Source organism: Oryzias latipes, chromosome 12, assembly GCF_053564925.1.
Source record: "Oryzias latipes strain Hd-rR chromosome 12, Olatipes_Hd-rR_3.1".
Taxonomy (NCBI): Eukaryota; Metazoa; Chordata; class Actinopteri; order Beloniformes; family Adrianichthyidae; genus Oryzias; species Oryzias latipes.
Window position 1 is genome coordinate 20425175 of NC_136248.1, and position 19067 is coordinate 20444241.

At 37.3% G+C, this 19067-nt stretch overlaps 3 protein-coding genes across 4 annotated transcripts; 1 reads left to right on the forward strand and 2 right to left on the reverse strand.

Annotated features, from left to right (window-relative positions):
• Positions 1-148: 148 nt before the first annotated feature.
• Positions 149-812, reverse strand: LOC101161254 (uncharacterized). The gene is made up of 3 exons (XM_004074763.5): positions 678-812; positions 409-594; positions 149-329 (listed from the first exon to the last, which is right to left on the reverse strand). Exons 1-3 carry the CDS (start codon positions 733-735, stop codon positions 175-177), a joined length of 399 nt encoding a protein of 132 aa, XP_004074811.1. The 5' UTR covers positions 736-812; the 3' UTR covers positions 149-174.
• Positions 813-1415: 603 nt separating this feature from the next.
• Positions 1416-8216, reverse strand: mtfp1 (mitochondrial fission process 1). Its single transcript, XM_004074762.5, has 4 exons — positions 8061-8216; positions 4799-4926; positions 4367-4599; positions 1416-3090 (listed from the first exon to the last, which is right to left on the reverse strand). Exons 1-4 carry the CDS (start codon positions 8125-8127, stop codon positions 3024-3026), a joined length of 495 nt encoding a protein of 164 aa, XP_004074810.1. The 5' UTR covers positions 8128-8216; the 3' UTR covers positions 1416-3023.
• A 602-nt stretch (positions 8217-8818) lies between these two features.
• Positions 8819-17328, forward strand: lman2la (lectin, mannose-binding 2-like a). Of its 2 annotated transcripts, XM_023960796.2 has the most exons (9): positions 8820-9049; positions 9409-9527; positions 11524-11641; positions 11738-11820; positions 11953-11985; positions 13092-13253; positions 13338-13452; positions 15318-15443; positions 15539-17328. In XM_023960796.2, the coding sequence occupies exons 1-9, from the start codon at positions 8860-8862 to the stop codon at positions 15679-15681; spliced, it is 1089 nt and encodes a 362-aa protein (XP_023816564.1). In that variant the 5' UTR covers positions 8820-8859; the 3' UTR covers positions 15682-17328. The 2 variants fall into 2 exon arrangements, with proteins under 2 accessions (XP_011480078.1, XP_023816564.1); XM_011481776.4 differs by lacking the exon at positions 11953-11985 and having other exon boundaries at positions 8819-9049.
• Positions 17329-19067: the final 1739 nt, after the last annotated feature.

Here is a 19067-nt window from a genome sequence, read left to right on the forward strand (position 1 = left end):
CAGGAATTTCACTGACAAAAGTCAATCCACTCCATAAATCAGGTGGCCTTAGACTCTTGCTCCGCTTTCTGTAAGTAACACAAGTGTTCTTTTTTATTGGACGAGTTTAAAAAAGGAAAAGATAATAATTCACTAGAATATAAAAAGATTGCCATTTTATAGATTTATTGATATTCATGTGTACGTCTTCTGGGGCTGGTAGTGAATCCTGCCCCCTCTCCAGACACACAGGTAGTAGGCTGTAGCCAGAGATCCCACCACGGACATCAACAGGATGACAGTCACCAGGACAATTTTCCACACTTTTGAGTCATGAACTTCTGTAGAATCTAGCCGAAAAGAAACAAATCAAGTGCCAATAAATTGTCTTGGGGTGCTTATGTTGCAGACATGTCAAAAGTCACTCACCTTGTCCCATCAGAAGAGGAGACTCTTCAGTGGTGAGCAAATTCTGGCCCTCAACTGTTGGGAAAGGAACCTCTTCTAAAGAGTTGTCATTGGACACATTTTGTTCCAGAGGAAAGCCTTCATCTGTATCGTAATACTGTGTGTTTTCATCCATGACCCAGTGGCCTTTCCCATACCGAGGAATGCCTATGAAGCCAAAAACAATTAACAGATCAAACTTCACCTAGCAGTCCAAACACATAAAAGCATTAATGTTATCTTCATCTCACCAGTTTGACCCACTGACATGGCAACATATACCAAAAACACCAAATAAAACACAAACATGATTGCATAGAACAGAGGTAGCTTAGTCTTTGCTTTTTATGTGGGGTCTTGATGAGTACAAGTAGGATCAGCTGAGCTTTACCTCAATCAGGACTGATTAGAGCAGTAAGATCTTTAGGTTTATTGGCTAAGATTGAAATTTTGAATTTGTCTAACAAGATGTCTCTGTAAATTTTGTACATTAACTTCATATTTTAGAATAGTGATTTTTTTTCTTGTGAATATTTGTATTGCAATTTAAACTCACTGAATTATATTGGTTGAAGTTAGAAGGAATTCGTTGTGTATTTAATTGTGTTTAAAGTAAAACGTCCTAAATTACATTAGTTGGAGGTGTAGTTAGATTTGCAGAAATACATGAAGTTAAAGAAGTTTTTTAATGGCAGTGCATAAAGTCAGAAGTTTGAGAAAATCTGGTTTGAGTGAATTGAGCTTTTCTTAACATGTGAGTCTTCTCATGTAAACAGTAATGGAGCTGAGTTAGTAAATTTTCTAAAAGGAAGCTAAAAACATTTTAGCTTAGCCATTAAACCAATAACTGTTTTTATTTATTTTTAATAATTATCTATGAGATTATATTTAAAATGCTGCTACATTTGTTGTTTAAAAAGGAAAAAAGGGCATTTATTTTAACTAAACATTTTTAGATTCCGTGCCACAAAAACAAACTCAACAGAGCATTCAGTTTTAAAAAGGCTTTTATTCAGCACCTTTTCAATGACAGAAAAAGTTAAAACAAAAAAAATATAACAGAAAGTCTTTGTTGAAATAATCTATAAACTGGCACAAAACATGAAAAATGACCTTCAAAGTGTTTCACAGTGGCGTCAGTTACTGCACATGAATTTGTCTTTTTCTTTTAGCAATACTGCAAACCTTTTGCTACAAACAGAATTTTTCATAGGGGTCAGACCTACAATGTTGAGCTCATTTAGCATTTTTCAGAAGCCGACTGGACTTTTTACATGAACACAATATCTGATGTCCTTGTTAAATTAAATGTGTGCATAGATATTGAATTGACCTTTTCAAAAAAAAGTTCACCACTAAAGTCAGTGTGCATTAACAAAAAGATGTAAATTCAATGTCAACCTAAAAGACACCTTTGTTATGACTATAAGCCACAACATATATGTAATATATATTTGTTCTTTTGTCACTTAATTTTCTTTTATATTTCCAATTGTTTACATTGCATTAATGTGAACAATACATTGCAGTAAAGCATTCACTGATCCCATAAAGTCAATAAAATCGTCTAAACTCTTGTAAACTAAAGCACCCTTATGTATGATGCAAAAAGTGCATAAAATGTTGTTTCCCAAAATAAAGAAGTTATTTCCCTGTTCAAACCAATACAAAATGGTATTTAAAAATGAAAAATTAAAGCTTTTAAAGGCAAGTGACTAAATAGAGAACTGTTTTTTTTTTTTTGCATGCAGTTACAGTAACATTAGTGAACATGGCTAATAAAAACACAGAGTTCTGCTCCAGGTAACAACCGTGACCGCTAGACATGAAGCGGTGCTCCCAACTCCAGACATCCAGCTGTGGCCTGAAAGGATCCCAGCAGCAGCAGCAGCTCTTCCTTTCACCGTACAGTACGGTACAGTGAAGTGCAGTTTGGTGCAACTGTGACAAAACAAATTCAATTTTTGCCTCAAAAAATCATTCTTATTCTTTTTGGGGAAAAAATTAAATAAAGATTTTTTTTAAATAAAAGTTGTCATCAAAATAAAGAAATAGCAACTGCTGGTATCTTTTTTTCCTGTTAAAAAGTGTGACACTCTCTGAGACATGTCTATGTTTGTGTTGTCACGACTGGTTAGACTCAGAAAAGCTCGATTAAAGCTCAGTGTGAGGCACTGCAGGAAAACCTGTCATTATCAGCTGTGCTGCTTACAGTGGAAGACAAAAACAACTGCATCATACTGTACTATAAATGTAAGAGCAGAACATCACCAAACCAAAACATACATCAGGATAGTTAAACCAGGACGAAGGGGCGGAGCTTCTCTGGGTCAACCATGACATCGTCATTTTAATCTCTTTTTGATGAGGAAACTCATTTCAGTAAACGAGAAAATACAGCGCCCCCGGGTGGATCTTCTGTACAGAAGAATTCCCCTTTAAATACTTATGCGTTGAGAAAAAATATTTCTAATTTGGAATATAAAATATAGTTGTAGACATTATTAAGTATGCGCAGAATCTCGCTCTATGGTGTTGCAGGTTTACAGACTGCGCTGGTTTCACTCCAAATGGGGACAGTCTGCACTGCATGACTGTTAGTCATGCTTCTTCCCCTCATTGTAGACCTTCCTTAGGCTGGAGTCCAGCAGGAAATCCACTGACCTAAAAAAACACAGAGGATGCAAATGTTAGACAAATATAGAGCTAAATAAAGTTGTATTTGAAAAAATAATTTTTTTTAAACCTGGCATCAGACTCAGATTTTCCTGGAGACATAGTAAACTGCTTCAAATTACGTTTGTTTGATAATTTCTCCAAATATTTGAGGTCTATGTTTTATAAACCATAAACATGCTTTTTTGAGATAATATCAATTACTGGCCTTTTCTTTGATCCAATAACAAATTTCTCTTCTTGTGGTTTACAAAGCTTTGCTAAAGAAGAAAAAAAGGTATGTAGCCACAAATGTTTTCAGAAAAGCAGATATTGGCATGCAAATTTAAAGCAATCAGTTTTCATATAGTTCTATTTTTGTGTTTGATAGAACTGTGTCCCAGTCTTCTCTTTCAAACAAAAAAGACCCCAGACATCCAGGTCATTTTTTTTTTACTCTAACATGTTCATTTCACCTGAAGCATCTCTAATAGCAGGTTTTGGTTTTGTATAAACTAATAAAGCAGCTTTTGAAACAGTCCCCTAAAACATGTAATTAACAGATCAATAAAACTTAAAAAAGGAGTAAACTGAACTCTATAAAAGTGGATTTCCTAATCCTGAAATAGTGGTAGGAAGACTGGCTTTTATGCTCCAAGAAAGAAAAGCATTTAAGACACCATCCCTCATTGTACAGGTTAGGACATTATTAGACTAATAAAAAGTCGGAGTGGTTTCAGGTCCTTGTAAAACTTTTTGTCCTTTGCTGGGGTGTCTCTGTATTGTTCTTTTTTCCCACTACCTCAATTGAACCACCTTGAATGAATGAGAGTCTACACTGAAACAATTCACAGATGTGATTTCTAAATTCTTCTACCCTGTTTGGTTATGAATATTAATAATTTGCAACTTTAAGACATAATGTTGACTGTATTCATTTATTTTAAACTGAAAAATCATCTCATTTAAATTCTGCATAATTACACTTTAACAATAACCAGAAGTCCAGCTGAACAGACGCATCACCTGGTTGATTTTTCAGGATAAACATCTATGGTCAAACTGGTGGCCTTGTACTCAATAGTGTTGATGGTTCAAGTCCAGGGACTAACAGGATTAAACCTGGGTGGGATAACTCTTGTTACCCCCACTGTGGCCTTTGAGGAAGGCCCTTGACCCAATATGCTCTAATGAAGCTACTCATCTGTGGTAGTACTGGGCAGATCCAGGTATGAATGACAAACTGGATGAAGGTGAGTGTGTCCATGAAGAGAGTTATACCAACCTGTCGATTGGGGTAATAATGAAAGGGATTGTGGAGAGTCCTATGGCCGTTGTGGTCCACTTCCGAGCTGGTAAGGGCCATCTTGTGCTTTTTCCCAACAGGTACAGAGAAGCCGCACAGACGCGGTTAATGGTGAAGCCGGGGATGATCACAGAGGCCAGCGCCTGCCACACAAAAGTGTCCACAACTGCAACAGCTACTCGGGTCGTCTTCCCTGGGTTGTCCCCATGTGCCTGGAGGAACAAAAAAATAAAACATTTTTACATTTATGGCACTAATAATACCAAACAAAACATGTTCATAATTTGGAAATACGCTGTAAGTGAAATTTAAAAAAAAGTTTCAGTTAAGTTTACAAACAAAGAGATCTACTGGCTTTTAGTTATTTTATCAAATCATTATTATGAATACTAGATAATGCAATGATCTTACAATAGCTGCTTTCTTCCCTTTATCCACAGCATCAGCAGTGACGTACGCAGTGGCCACAGCATAGCTGCCCCATACAAAACTCACTGGCACCAGAGCACGGAAGGCTTCCCCAACTTCATTGGCATATCCTGGAGAAAGGCAAACACAGTCTCCAACTTTGACTCCTTTAAACGCAATGATTCAAATGATAACTCAAGGATTTTCCATTCTGTTTCAGTGCATTAAAGAATCAGAAGCTATTTTTCAGCTTCATCCCTTACGATGTCTTCATAGAAAACAAAGCAACATTTGGAAAATTGTCCACTATTAGCTCCAAGAGAGCGAGATGACTTTAATGTCCTTGATCCCTTAATAAGAATTCCCCTGTGCTGTTTCTCCACTGAGCACGTGCAGCCCGGGTAAAATTAACTCCAGTCACACAGGGAGCACTGTTTTTGCTTCAATGACAACAGAAGCATCAGAGCGTGCCGGAATCAAATTCTGCTGCCAGTGCATGAATCTATCACGGCTTCTGCTGCTGGCAAAACAGAAGCCTCCGCTCAGACTCTGCAGAAAGAATTATTACACATACTTTGAGATCATCCTGATGAGTCTTTTTAGCTTTTCCTAAAAGCAACCCTTCTCCGCGTAAACAGTGCAATCACACAGAAAAATAGAATGCTGTTACATTTATCTTTTAGCACTTAAATACTTGGTGGCTGACAATTTTACTTGAAAATACACAGTTAACTATTGAATAGGATTTTATGCCTTACTGTCATAAGCTACAAGGTTATTTCAACGTTTTTTTGAAAAACAGTCAGCAGATTAGCTGCACTTCTAGCATGTTATTTACACACAGAAAATGAAAGCTCCAAGGATGTTGTGAATTTATTTTATTTTTTTTAGCTTGCTTTGCATTTTTCTGAGCGCACAAACAACACAAGATGTATTTGTGTTGGCAAAATCTGTATGTTTTTTGCATTGAAATTGCCCACTTTTATATAAGTTCATAACAAGGACATGGAAAAACATGGACTTTCCATCCTCTTTCAACTTTTTTTTCAATTCAAATCTAAATATTTCCTTAAAAAATTAAAGGCGTAATCTCAGTTGGTTCACCAATCTATACAAAAATGAAACTTTAAAACATTGCTTATTATTTGAAAAAAAGATCACATTTCTTTTTGTTCATCGGATGGATTTGTGATGAGCTCCATGTTTCGGCTTCTTGAACACCAGGGACTATTTCAGAAGTGTACTATGCCAAGAATGATGTCCAGACTCTCTGCAGCTGGTGTTCGCATTTCACATGAACTTTACATGCAGTAAAAACCTTCTCCCAAAGTGCATTCCTATCACAGGCAAAAGACAAGACAATGTTCTCACACAACTAAAAAGAACGATTACCAACAAGAATGTCCAATTTTGCCTTTCACTTTAACACTTAAAAGTCTGTTCAAACAGGTTCTTAGCTCACACCATCTTGTATCGTTTTAAAAATGGCTCTCTATTTGCATGTTGGAGCTTTAGCTAGAGCAACCTAAGGATCTAGAGCTCTTTTATTCCTCAATTGTGACCCTCTGGCTTTGGAAAAAAAAATGCTAACTATGTTAAATCGATAATGGGTTTGTGACTTTGGTTCATTTGTTTCAGTTAATTAAGCTTTGTCATTTATGTCTAATTACTGATTTATGTCGGATTGATGAGCAAAAATGATGGTAAAAGGTTTAATTAACTCTCTGAGTGATTCATTATTAAAATATTTTTAAAACACATTATGATCGATCCTCTGCTGCACAACACTGTTGCCGTTCAGAGACAAAGCTCTTAAACTATACATTTACATTTATATCAAGTTTGTTTGTTTTTAATCGAACTTTACACCAATATTGTTATGTTTATAGTTGACAGTCAAAGGAGAAAAGGGATACCAGTCATAATGATAGAAAATTAAACATTTTTGACACTCTTGCATTTTTTATTTAAAGTAAATATGCTGCAGACGAAGGATCTTATTTGATACAGGATGTGTTTTATTTTGAAAGGAACGTGTATTTGCTGCTGTCAAAAAGAAAGTTAAAACTGTTACACATAGGAAAATACACAACACTGTTATAATTCAGTTATTGTTAAAATTGAAAACAAAAAGTTATAAACAAATGGTTCAATAGTAACAACATAAATAAAGTGTATTTTTTAATGATATGAGGGGGTCTTTGCGGCTCACACTTGGTTCTGGTCAGTAAGAAACTGGAACAAAAGGTTGCAGACCCCTGAGCTGGAATCTGCAGATCACACAACAACCTGTGTTTATCATTGGTATATTTTAAGGAAATATCCCAAGACCCATTTATGAATGATAATGGGACAATTATTACCATAAGTTATGAAGTTTTGTCTGAGAGTTCCAACCCATATAATCTGAAACTTATCAAAATAAAGCTAAGTGGCTAGAGTTGTTAAAATTTCACATTTTATGTTTTTGTTGTTGTATGTCAGTTTGTTTTGTGCCATTAGATCTTAGTTTAAAAAGGCAGAACACATGAGAACTTTACAATGTATTTGTGCAAAGTTGATACAACCAGCAGGAGGTCCAACTGCAGGCAAATGTCTTGTATTTCTATGTGAACAACCCCAAATAATAGCAGATAATCGTCCACATAAGGGATCAGAAATGGGAGATAAAACAAAAGATTATGAGTTGGTGATTGGGATAAACAGATTTAGATGACAGAACATAGTTACTGTTCCCACGTGCCAGTAATAAAGGGCAGGAGGCACGAGCCCTCAGAGGCAGCTTCACTAATGCCCTTCAGATCAGACACTCACTGCGCATGCTCACAGCCCCTCTCGTGTCATAAACTCTCAAATATTTGTGGATCTGGTAAATAAAATGAGTTTAAATTAATTCCAAATGGTGTGAAGAAATAAGGCCCCGCTAATGTTTAATTCTGAGAACGAGTCTGCCGATAAATAATTCTTTACGGCTGTGTGTGTATGAGTCACTGCCTCAACTTGTTCAACAACTAGGAACTTGCAAGGACAAACTTACGTCAGAACACTTATGTGGCCTGAAGCTGTGGATGCAATATATTTTATTCTATTTCTGGATGGAATTTTCCTTTAAATGTCAAGTTAGCTTCCATGTGTAATTTACACAGCGGTTTACAGAGCATTATGAAACTCATGCTAACGTCTTTTAGCTAGCTACCAGTATCATGGCAGTTTAGGGGAACTCCGCTTTGTACCTCAACACACGACAACTTCAAGGTAAACTTACCAAGGAAACGAACCCACGTGTCACGGTAAATATCGACAGCTTTAGCTGTGTCTCCACTGGAATCCATAGTTCTCTTTACTGCATCCTCCGATGTTCCGGACAGAGAGGTTGTTTTGGGGCGTGGTCTTCATCCCATGATTTAAGTGGTTCGTGAAAGACTACATTTTGATCTTGCTATAAAGTATATAATTTCCTTTTTGATGTTCTTGTTAAAATATATACTATTTCAGAATTATATATTTTCTCTGGATTTTCAAGGGATACTCAAGAAAGATGTGCAGGACTAAATCACTGCACTTGATTCTACCGTGTACTGTAGCATAAACAATAATAATATGATGTACAAGACGTATTTGCATATTAAATGTTGTCATGCATTCAGCATAGCAGTAATTCATTCAAATATACACAGAGTGTGTCAAAAGATAATAACCCCTGTTGTAAAAGTAAAATATGTCCAACACAAGAGGCTTTCAGATCTTATCTGTTTGCTCAGATGTTGGACAGGACAAGTGTAAAAAAAAGAAGGGAAAAAAGTGGAACAGTAATACCACCACTATTTATACTGTGTTATTACGTTCTCTCAAAATAAAAATCCCACGTTGAATATTTTCGGACATTATTCTTATTATTATTGTCAAATCGTTAATTTGAAGATCGCGTTATGTCCAATGAAAAAAAATACGTTACCATGATTGACACCTGAACTGACCAATCGGACAGAGCCAAACAAAAACGGCTACACCAAACAGGAACACTCGTTTCCATTTGTGAATCGCGGGAGGATTTTTGTACTACGATGGCCACCGTTGACAGCAGCAATCGTTCCTGCGACTCCAGCTTTCTCCACAGAGGGAATAGAATGTCTTTTAAATTGTTTGTTATGTTCATATTGCTTTTGTTTACAGTAGAAAAGGGTTTTTCTGACGATGACCACGAAATGGAGGAGTTTCTTAAGCGGGAGTATTCCCTCTCCAAGCCCTATCAAGGTACACCGTCCGTACAGGAACAGTCAGTGCTGCATGCTGGGGCAGAAAGATGCTTCCAGAAGGGTGGTGGTCTTAGCACATCTGTACTGGATTTTTAACCTTAATGAATTATCCCGTCGTTGGTATTTTTCTTAAAGCTTACTGTTTTGGTTTTTTTCGTAGAGTCGGCATACATGAAGCCTGTATATGACAGATGTCTTTTAATCCTCTGATGTTCATCTATGTATTTATTTTTCACTTGTCCACGGTGTCTTTATTCGCTAACTTAGCAGAACTGAAGTGACGTCAGGTCTAAAGTGCTGAGAGATTGCTGAGAGATCTTTTCTCAAAGCAAAGGTATCATTTGTCCTTTTTTGCAGGTGTGGGATCTTCAAGCTCCTCCCACTGGGAACTGATGGGGGATGCCATGGTAACAACAGACTATATTCGACTCACACCCGACAGTCAGAGCCGGCAGGGGGCAGTGTGGAGCCGAATAGTGAGTAGACAGTGGCAGCAGACTAAATCACAGCTGTCAGAGCTCAGTGTTTACATGGGCAAATACAGATTTTTTTGTTATTTAAGATTATATGTTTGTTATCATTTTAAATGTATATTTAAATGTGACCCAGTATATACCTAATTCTAATATTTCTGTTAGCTGTAAGTAAAGCAGTGAAAACATTGAACAGACAGAAACCAGCTAACAACAAAAACACCTGCTAGGATTTAAATCATGACCCTCCTGCTATGAAGTGACAGTTCACCAAACCACCATGCATCTTCTAAAGTTCTTCCAAAAAAAAGGTACGGTACTTCAATTATATTTGCATCAAAGATAAAAATCATTTTGATGTATACAAAATACCCAAGTCCTCCAGAAAAACGTTTAACTTTTGAATCAAATTAGAAAGTCATGGAGTGCTGCTTCCATGATTTGTAGAACACTCCTTGCTTAGGATGAAAAAATACAATGAAAACCAACAATAACAACTCTAAGATACTAATGGATATATAAAAGTTTCCTTTAGTTTCTTTCTGAATGGTGCTTCCTATGTACATATTATTATTGGTAACTCAATGGAGAGCCATTGTAAAGAGTGATGCAGTCAATCTCTTATTGTGAACTGTGTTCCATGTCAGGGGGAATAACGTTTAGCTGAAAAATCAGTTTGGAGGAGGTTTTGACGGCAAACTTTTTCTTTTAAACTGTGATATTTTATATATAATATTAGATAGCTTTGTTGTTTACCACCACTGAGATTTTTGTTTAATAAAAAAAAATCAGTCTAAACAATTAGACCAATAATGTCAAACTTCACATTTACTTAGACTTGTCTTTTCTTTTTTTTTGCCAAAGCAAGCAGCAGCTTGTTAAAATGTATGGAACCCACTGGCTTTAGTTTCAAGAATAATTTATGTCAAGCTCCTTGCTTAGACTTATCACTTATTACAAATTTAACAGCGACTGATAAAGAAAAATGCCATTCTAAGTGCTGTTCCATTAAAAAAGGAAAATAATCAGTTTTCAATTGATTCTGAAAATAGTTTTTTTTCATATTTCCATGACTTTTCTTTTGTGCTGAAACACAAATTGTCATCATTATCCTATTCTTCTATCTTGATAATCGATTTTTGAGATTATGCATGTATTTCAGGAGGAATCTTAAAAAAATGTGTTTCAAACATTGTTACAGCAAAAAAAACGTATTTAAAAACATATATAACTTTGTTGTTAATATAATAACGTAAATCAGCAACAAACATACTTTAAGTGTATATTTTAGGAGGAAAAAATGAAGCAAAATCTAAAGTTATGCTATCTGAGGTTTCCTTTTGTTTATTTACTTTGGAAAATTCTGGTTCAAAATCTGCAATCATATACTAACAACAAGCCACTAAATCTAGTTTACGCCTTTTAACTGTTTTAATTGGATGTCAGTCAATACAATCTTAAATTTAAATCTGCCAGCATGTACAAAAGAAATAAATGTCATCAAATGGAAGTAAATTCAAAGTGCAAAGTTTTACAAAACAGACAGAGATAAACAGTAAATGTACATAATGATTAAAAAATGCATTTGTTTTGATATGTCGTATGATTAAATATTGTTTATACGGTGTACCTAAAATTTATACCCCTTAGGGACAGCCTTTGTCACTTTAACCCTTGTGCTATTTAGATGACCCCACCCTTACTTTGACGTCTTATTCCTACCATGACAAAGGTGGATAAAGGTGGAAAGATTTCATGTAATCCATGGACACCAGTGAAGATCACAAATCATTGAAGAAAAAAGGTTCAGAGCACTGTCTAGTGGGTCTAGATGACCCAACTCCCAATGCTAAAGTGCCTAGGATAGCACAAGGGTTACAAAATAAAAGAAGAATCCTAATAAAAGCACACATTGTGATTATTTAGAAAAGAACCAGGTTAAGAAAGTGTGACGTTTATACAACAGTTCCTGCCAAATCTTACCTTTCTGTGTCTGTAGCCATGCAACCTGAAGGACTGGGAGATGCAGGTGCACTTTAAGATTCACGGGCAAGGAAAGAAGAACCTGAATGGTGACGGGCTGGCCATATGGTTCACAAAGGAACGCATGCAGAAAGGTTCATAAAAAAAAGAAGGAAAAAAAAGAACACATGGTCTTAAAAAGCTTAATATTTCATTTATGTTATCAACTCTATCTTTACCCAAATTTCCAGGGCCTGTATTTGGAAATATGGACAACTTCACCGGTTTGGGGGTCTTTGTGGACACGTATCCCAATGAGGAGAAACACATTGAGGTATGTGACAGTAGACCACAGACAGTGTGTGAGGGCAAAGCCGTGGAAAAGGGCAGCAAACTGAAAGGGTTTTTTGCAGAATTGTGTAAAGAAGATGCAATTGTGTTCTTTTGTGCAACCATTTGGAGACAGGCGCAGAAGAAGAGATACACGCCACGCACTCAGGTAACCAGGCTGTCTGCTTAAACCCATAATATCATAAAAAAGCATGACTGTCGTGGCTGCATGATGTGCTGTGTGTTTTGTAGTAAAATACAGAAAAAAAAAAATTAAAAAGTCATTTTCATATTTTTTAACCCCTTGATGCCTATTGATGCATTCTTTGCATGGCTGGAAATAAATTTAAACATCAAGGAGTTTAATCTCTTTTATTTTTGAAATATATGTCCATATATAAGTCTTGAAACTTCATAAAAGCTATTGCATTGAGTTGAGTTGTTTAAATGTGGAAGCATGGAAATGTGTATGATATAGTTATAAAACTAGAATGCATTGATTGATGTAAATATCATTTCTCATCCCAGATGTTAAAACTAAGAAAAGTTAAACGTTTTTATCAATATTTACAAAATTCATTGAAATTGGCACCGTTGGGATGGAGGTAAGCCTCCACTGACATCCCATCATCCCTTTGTTTGCACTCTCTCCTGCTAGCTTATAACCCCTCACAGCCCCAAGCTAACAATAACGGTGCAACAACAATGACGAGCAATATCGGAGCTATCCAGCCGCACAGTTTTGAGACAGATTTTTTTCGTCTGCTGCTCATTCACAATGATTTAAATCCAGAAATACTCAGAAATGCAGTTTTAATCTCAATTTACTTGATATATTTCTTCCATCATCAGAAAAATGCCTCTAGAACATGTTAAAAACACCAAATAATCAATTATCATTTGAGTAGGTCGTTAAAGCACTTTAGAAACTTGGTCTCTCAAATGCAACTAGACACTGTTTTGCAGCAGATGATAAGTGTTTAAAAAATTCTGAATTGTGTAATTTTAGCCTGTGAACCAATGCACTCATTGATTTGCCACGTATATGTATTCTACAGATATTGGTCAAAAAGGTCATTGCCAAGCTGGCTTTCATCTGTTTTTAGACCCTTTAAATTTTGTGGAGGTTAACAAAGCAGTTTTCCTAAGTAACCTCCTCAGTTTGCTTGACTGGAAATCACAAGGTCATGTTACTCACAAAAAATGTGAGAGTAACCTACATATCAAGCTTTTTGTTTAGTTTTTGATCTCCACTTTCCCTCCTCTTTCCATAAGAGGATCTTCCCCTTCGTCCTGGCCATGGTAGGGAACGGCAGCATCAGCTACAACCATGAGCGGGACGGTCGGCCCACAGAGCTCGGCGGCTGCAACGCCATGGTGCGCAACCTCAAGCACGACAGCTTCCTCTTCATCAGATACATCCGCCGCAGGCTGACGGTGAGACTTGGGATTTTGCACATCTGGCTGTGAAAACCGCAGACGTCCTGAATGTCTGTTTGGTCAAATGTGTCTGCTGATCAGGTCATGATCGACATCGACGGCCAGCACGAGTGGAGGGACTGCCTGGACATTCCCGGGGTGCGTCTGCCTCAGGGTTATTATTTTGGAGCGACAGCAATCACCGGAGATCTCTCAGGTAAAACAACAAGCACAACGATTTGACAGCATTTCTGAAGTTCTGCCCCTATTTCCATCCCTCTGTAAAAAAAAAAAGAAACCAACGGTATATTTGATTATTAAATAGGAAAATTGATTTATTTAAATATCTGTTCATATTTAGCTATTATTTTTATTTACACATATGAAAAGGACCTTTTATTAGACCAGCAAGAATACGCAACATTTAATGCAGTGCATTAAAAAGAAACCAAGAGTGGAGTTTTTTTGTCACTTAGCCTGTTTGACAAAACAGGCAGTGCTTGTCAACACAAGCAGGAGACATGGAAATTCTGGGTTATGTAAAGCCTTAACTATTTTGTTATGCAAGTGTTTTTTTTTTCTTTGTTTATGAAAAATGCTTTGGAATAATGTAACCTGTATGCAGTGAGTTGAGCATGATTAAATCTTTAGATAGATCCACATGCAGCAATGCTGCGTTTATTTCTTTTTTATTATTTTTGACACTGATTATACTTTTGAATCATTTTTTTATTGGTCAAAATTCTGTTACGTACAGCCTCCATGCCTAAAATGTAAACTTGCTTTTTTTAAATTATAAATAAGTGTGAGGTATATCTCCCTAGGGAATCATGATGTAACTGTCTGCAGTCGCCCTCTAAAGAAAGAAAAAACAAGTGTTAGGGTTACAAAAGGTCATTTACATGAACAAATCTTTGAATTTTTGAGGTTTCATTGTATGATATCATGACAATCAAACTAAGGATTCTCATTATTTAAAAAAAACAGATACATATAGTAGATGGTCAAGAACAATAATCTCTTTTAAGTCATTTCTTGTAGACTTCTTGAGGCAAAAATGGGTTTTCTATCGGTTTTTACATAAAAGTTCATTGGTTTATTTATGAAGGTTTCACCTTTCTTCAGTTTAAATTGCACAGTTTGGGAAGACTGCATTTTATAACCAATAAGTTGCTTGAAACTAAATCGATTGGGTGTATTTTTCAGAAAAATGCTGCTGCAATCACTAGTCTAAACCATTGACTGTTTGTGAGAACTGGAGTGAGTGTGATGTCACCCATCGAAAAATGGGTGACATCACACTCATTTCTGGTTCCAACAAAATGAGGTCAATTCGGTCGGCTTTTGTTCTTCTTCTTTTTTTTCAAAATACGGACGCCACCCACGCTGGAGCCGGACGCTCAGGAAAATCTGTCAATCAAACGTTTTGATTGTTCGTGAGTTTATAACTCAAATAACTTGCGCTACAAAAAAAGATAGGGTAAACAAGAATATGTTAGAAAAAAAGGTAGCAGAGCAAGAAAGGATATTCTGACAAATATTCTGACTGAGTAATAGCTGTTCATTTCTCAATAAAAGTCTGTGGGATTTTGGCTTTTTGAGACCAGGGAGTACTTCCTGTTTGGAATGGGGGTCACTCAGTCCAGTTCTCACGTACAGTCAATGGTCTACTGTAGATTAAGCATCACTGTTAAGCTTCCTACGGGTGTATTCGTTCATCTACAGGAACCAAGTCTTTATTCTGTCGTTCTCAAATGTTCTGAATCACCGTTTAGGTTGTTTACAGCCTAATTTGATCTCCAATCATGTGATTAAAAAACAAATTCAATAAATTCCAGATATTATGGAATGACCTGGGTAATATTAAGACTTTCAAAAAGCTTCAAATTGATTTTACTAGTGTTGGAGAAAAGCTTTGTTTTTGAGAAAATGTCCATAAACCTTGAAATCATTGACACTTTGATCTTCTTAGGTTCTTGTTTTGTTCACACGCACGATTGCTTCTTATTGGCTAGAATATCCTAAAAGTTTAGGTTCCTGCTCCTATGTTCTCCTAATCCTACATTCTGATCCCATTGATAGATAACCATGACATCATTTCCTTGAAACTCTACCAACTGACTGTAATACGGAGTCGAAAGGAAGAGGAGGAAGAGGAGGAGGAGGAAATAACCATACCCAGCGTAGATAACCTGGACCTGCTGAGATGTAAGGCCCATCAGAGGGTTTTCCTTTCTCCTTTTAGCATTTTTACTGTAACTCCGGTTGAGAAACCTCCTCCTTTTCTTGATCTCCTTTTCCAGTGGGCCAGAATGAAGAAGGGATGAGCGGAATAGCCATCTTTTTCGCCGTGTTGTTCTCCTTGCTGGGCTGCATCTTCCTCGTGGTCATCGGCCTGGTGGTCTACAGCCACTGGAACGAGAGCCGACGCAAGCGTTTCTACTGACGGACGAAAGAAAAGCGGCGGCGATCACGGTGACTGCTTTGGACACCGCAGCAGACGGGGAGCGTTACTCGACAGGAAAGAGGTGCACGCGTCCGTACAGCTGCTCCTGGTTCCACATCTGGTTCTCAGACTCTGCCTATCTCACCAGCTCAGCCTTACCATCTCCACTTCTGGACCCGTCACACTGCACAGATGCAGCATCCTGCTCCACTTCTAATCTTTGTCTTGAGGTTCACTGCATTTGATTTGTGTGGAGGTTCCCCTTTGTTTTCTGGACTGTAGATTCATTTTAATGACTTTGTTGAATGTGTGTTGTGATTTATTTATTGTCCTTTATTTTATTGCCCCTCTGCCCAGCCTGCTGTGGGAAGTGCTAAACAAACAAAACTGCCATTTCTAAAATGCGGAGAATGTTGAATGGAAGAGTGGATCCACACACTGTCAGTTCAACAAGTGGCTCCTGCATGGGGGGACTTTTTTCTAATCAACTCAGTTAGGTGGACGTGTTTATTTTGTCATTTTCATTTAAAATATGTATTTTTTATTTTATTTGTCATTAGGGCTGCACGATATGAGGAAAACTTGCGATATGCGATATTAGTGATCAATATTGCGATAACGATAAATTTGCGGTAAATAAACAAATAGAAAAATAAACAAAAACATCATTCCCATTTCATTGCAACAGTTTAAAAATTATACTCCAAATGACCCTCATCGACATGGGGGACAAACGTCAGGGTGGCTAACCCTGGTCCTCAAGAGCCTCAACCCTGTCTGTTTTCCAATTCTCCCTAGACTGCTCGATAATGATAACCAAAATCAGGTGTGTTCAGTCAATCAGGATGTGAAATCACTTGAGTCAGCCAATCAACAGCAGGCTGGTTAAGGAGAGCTGGAAAACAGGCAGGGTTGAGGCTCTTCAGGACCAGGGTTAACATAATAGGCCTCCATCTGATTGGTCAACAATGGGAAGGCGTCCATCTGATTGGTCAAAGCATAAAGGGATTTATTTGATTCGTTAAATGCTTCAAGCTGCTAGAAGATTGTTTTAACACATTTTGGGTTTGCGATTTGTTGCGATATTCGCAGTCTTTTGCGATATGCGTATTGCAGAGCTGGATATTGCGATAACGATAAATTTGCGGTATATTGTGCAGGCCTATTTGTCATGTAGGATAAAAGAAACATAACATCTGTGATCAAATCCTAATGTCTCCCTGGGGTTTAGGGGCACTAAGACAAACTTGATGAGCTTGTAACTTCTCCTGCATTATAGTTGGCGTTCTCAACAATTTGCCTTCTAGTCTGTATATGGAAGGGATTTTCTTAAGATTGACCCAATAGAAACAAATATGCATGGCTAATGCTACCGAAGTAAAAATAAAAAAAATTCATTTGATGACACATACGTTTGGGAAAACATTTGGCTTTGGGGATTTTTGCTACTGTGCTGCTGTTACTTCTTGTTTTTGTTATAAATTTGATCCATAGTAATTTTTTTTTAAATTCTTAAGTGTCATGTTACCCTCAGTTCTCAGTAAACCACTTGTCTGGATTGCTGGCACATCACTCTGGTACCTTTACTGTAGAGCCATTGAAAGTCCAGAATGGACCATGTCCTCCACTAAAATCTTTTTCTCCTGATTGCAGTGTTTTTTTTTTAAAATGCTCCTTCAATGGCCTCCTACCTTCACACACTAAGGGGGGCATGGCTTTGCTGCTTGACCTAAGGACTCTTTAAGACGAGAATAAGATAGACAGGAATTGAAACGCCAACTCTTATAGGAGACAATCGCTTCACCCATGAGTCCCAAGCACCAGTAGAGCTAGATGCCATTTCAAACGTTTATTGCTATAGCACCAAAATAACAAAATATATGTCGGATTTGCAAATTATTCAAAGATTTTTGTTGGTGTTGAATGGTTAAAGGTTGTGTTTAAGTCAAAGCAGAAGAGCAAGAGAGAAGCCGAAACGGATCAAAACTCTCCCATTCTTCATATATTGTCATTGCAAACAATATTAAATGTGTTGTCATTTAGACAACACTAAATGAAGAAGAGGGGTTGGACAGTGGAACAGTGGTTAGCGCTCTTGCCTCACAGCAAGAAGGCCCCTGGTTCAAGTCCCAACTGGGGGACCTAAAAACAGAACAATAGGGGACCTTTCTGTGTGGAGTTTGCATGTTCTCCCCGTGCATGCATGGGTTTTCTCCGGGGGCTCCGGCTTCCTCCCACCGCCCAAAAACATGCTTCATAGGTTAATTGGTCACTCCAAATCATCCATAGGTGTGAAAGTGAGTGTGAATGGGTGTGTGACAGACTGGCGACCTGTTCAAGGTGTCCCCTGCCCTCGCCCATAAGTGGCCGGGATAGGCTCCAGCAGCCCCATGACCCCAAAAGGGACAAAAATTGGTTTAAAGGAGGATTTAAAAAATAAATGAAGAAGAAGGTGCAGCTCTGCAAAGCAGATCCAGATTTTTCCGAAAAATGAAAAGTTTCAGTTTAATTTTACAGCTTCACTCTAAAATAGGAACATCTATTTTGTTTGCAATATTACCTCAGTAAAGGAAGTCATTAATCGAAATTAAAAAATCTAAATTTTAAGACTGCGCTTAACCCTTGTGCTATCCTAGGCACTTTAACGTTGGGAGTTGGGTCATCTAGACCCACTAGACAGTGCGCTGAACCTTTTTTCTTCAATGATTTGTGATCTTCACTGGTGTCCATGGATTACATGAAATCTTTCCACCTTTATCCACCTTTGTCATGGTAGGGAGAACACGTCAATGTAAGGGTGGGGTCATCTAAGATAGCACAAGGGTTAAAGGAAAATGCAGAACAGAGAAGTGAAACTGGGAATCACAAATAGATGCTTCTTTTTTCTTCAAAAAAAAAATTCAACATCCCAGCTCTTGCTTGAATTTTTTTTTGTCAACTCCTTTTTAATGATAAGTTAGTTCCACTGGCTTTTTTTATTTTTATTTAATAACAGCATTACAGTTTTAGTGTTTTTTGTATTGGGGCAGTGGGATTTAATTTCGGATTCTTTTGTGGTGGGTGTTTTGGGTGGGTGGTCATACATGTTTTGTGCCTGAACTTCTATCCTTCCATAAAAGTGGTCTATGTATGTGAGACCAAGTTTGTTTCTGTGCATCCATTAGCGGGCATTGTGGGGGTTTGGGATTTTGCTTACCGACTCTGTCAAAACCTAGGATTTGAACCACAAGAAAGTGGAAAGCAGCCGCTGAGGAACAGCCACCCCTTCAAAAATGTGCAACAAACTAACCATATTTACTTTCCAGTCTTCTGTATTTTAGATTTTTTTTGCACTATTTGAAAAAGTTATCAATTAAAAAAATAACTTACAAATATATTTTTTTGTT

Excerpts from the sequence above, each read along its gene's own strand:
- lman2la (XM_023960796.2), top strand. The coding sequence starts at position 8,860 with ATGGCCACCGTTGACAGCAGCAATCGTTCCTGCGACTCCAGCTTTCTC. Across the intron at positions 11,642-11,737 it reads AAAGGAACGCATGCAGAAAG|GGCCTGTATTTGGAAATATG; the intron begins GTTCATAAAAAA and ends CCAAATTTCCAG. Across the intron at positions 13,453-15,317 it reads AATCACCGGAGATCTCTCAG|ATAACCATGACATCATTTCC; the intron begins GTAAAACAACAA and ends TCCCATTGATAG.
- LOC101161254 (XM_004074763.5), bottom strand. The coding sequence starts at position 735 with ATGTTTGTGTTTTATTTGGTGTTTTTGGTATATGTTGCCATGTCAGTG. Across the intron at positions 595-677 it reads CATGTCAGTGGGTCAAACTG|GCATTCCTCGGTATGGGAAA; the intron begins GTGAGATGAAGA and ends TTGGCTTCATAG. Across the intron at positions 330-408 it reads TCCTCTTCTGATGGGACAAG|ATTCTACAGAAGTTCATGAC; the intron begins GTGAGTGACTTT and ends CTTTTCGGCTAG.
- mtfp1 (XM_004074762.5), bottom strand. The coding sequence starts at position 8,127 with ATGGATTCCAGTGGAGACACAGCTAAAGCTGTCGATATTTACCGTGAC. Across the intron at positions 4,927-8,060 it reads CACGTGGGTTCGTTTCCTTG|GATATGCCAATGAAGTTGGG; the intron begins GTAAGTTTACCT and ends GCCTTTCTCCAG. Across the intron at positions 4,600-4,798 it reads AAGGGAAGAAAGCAGCTATT|GCACATGGGGACAACCCAGG; the intron begins GTAAGATCATTG and ends TTGTTCCTCCAG.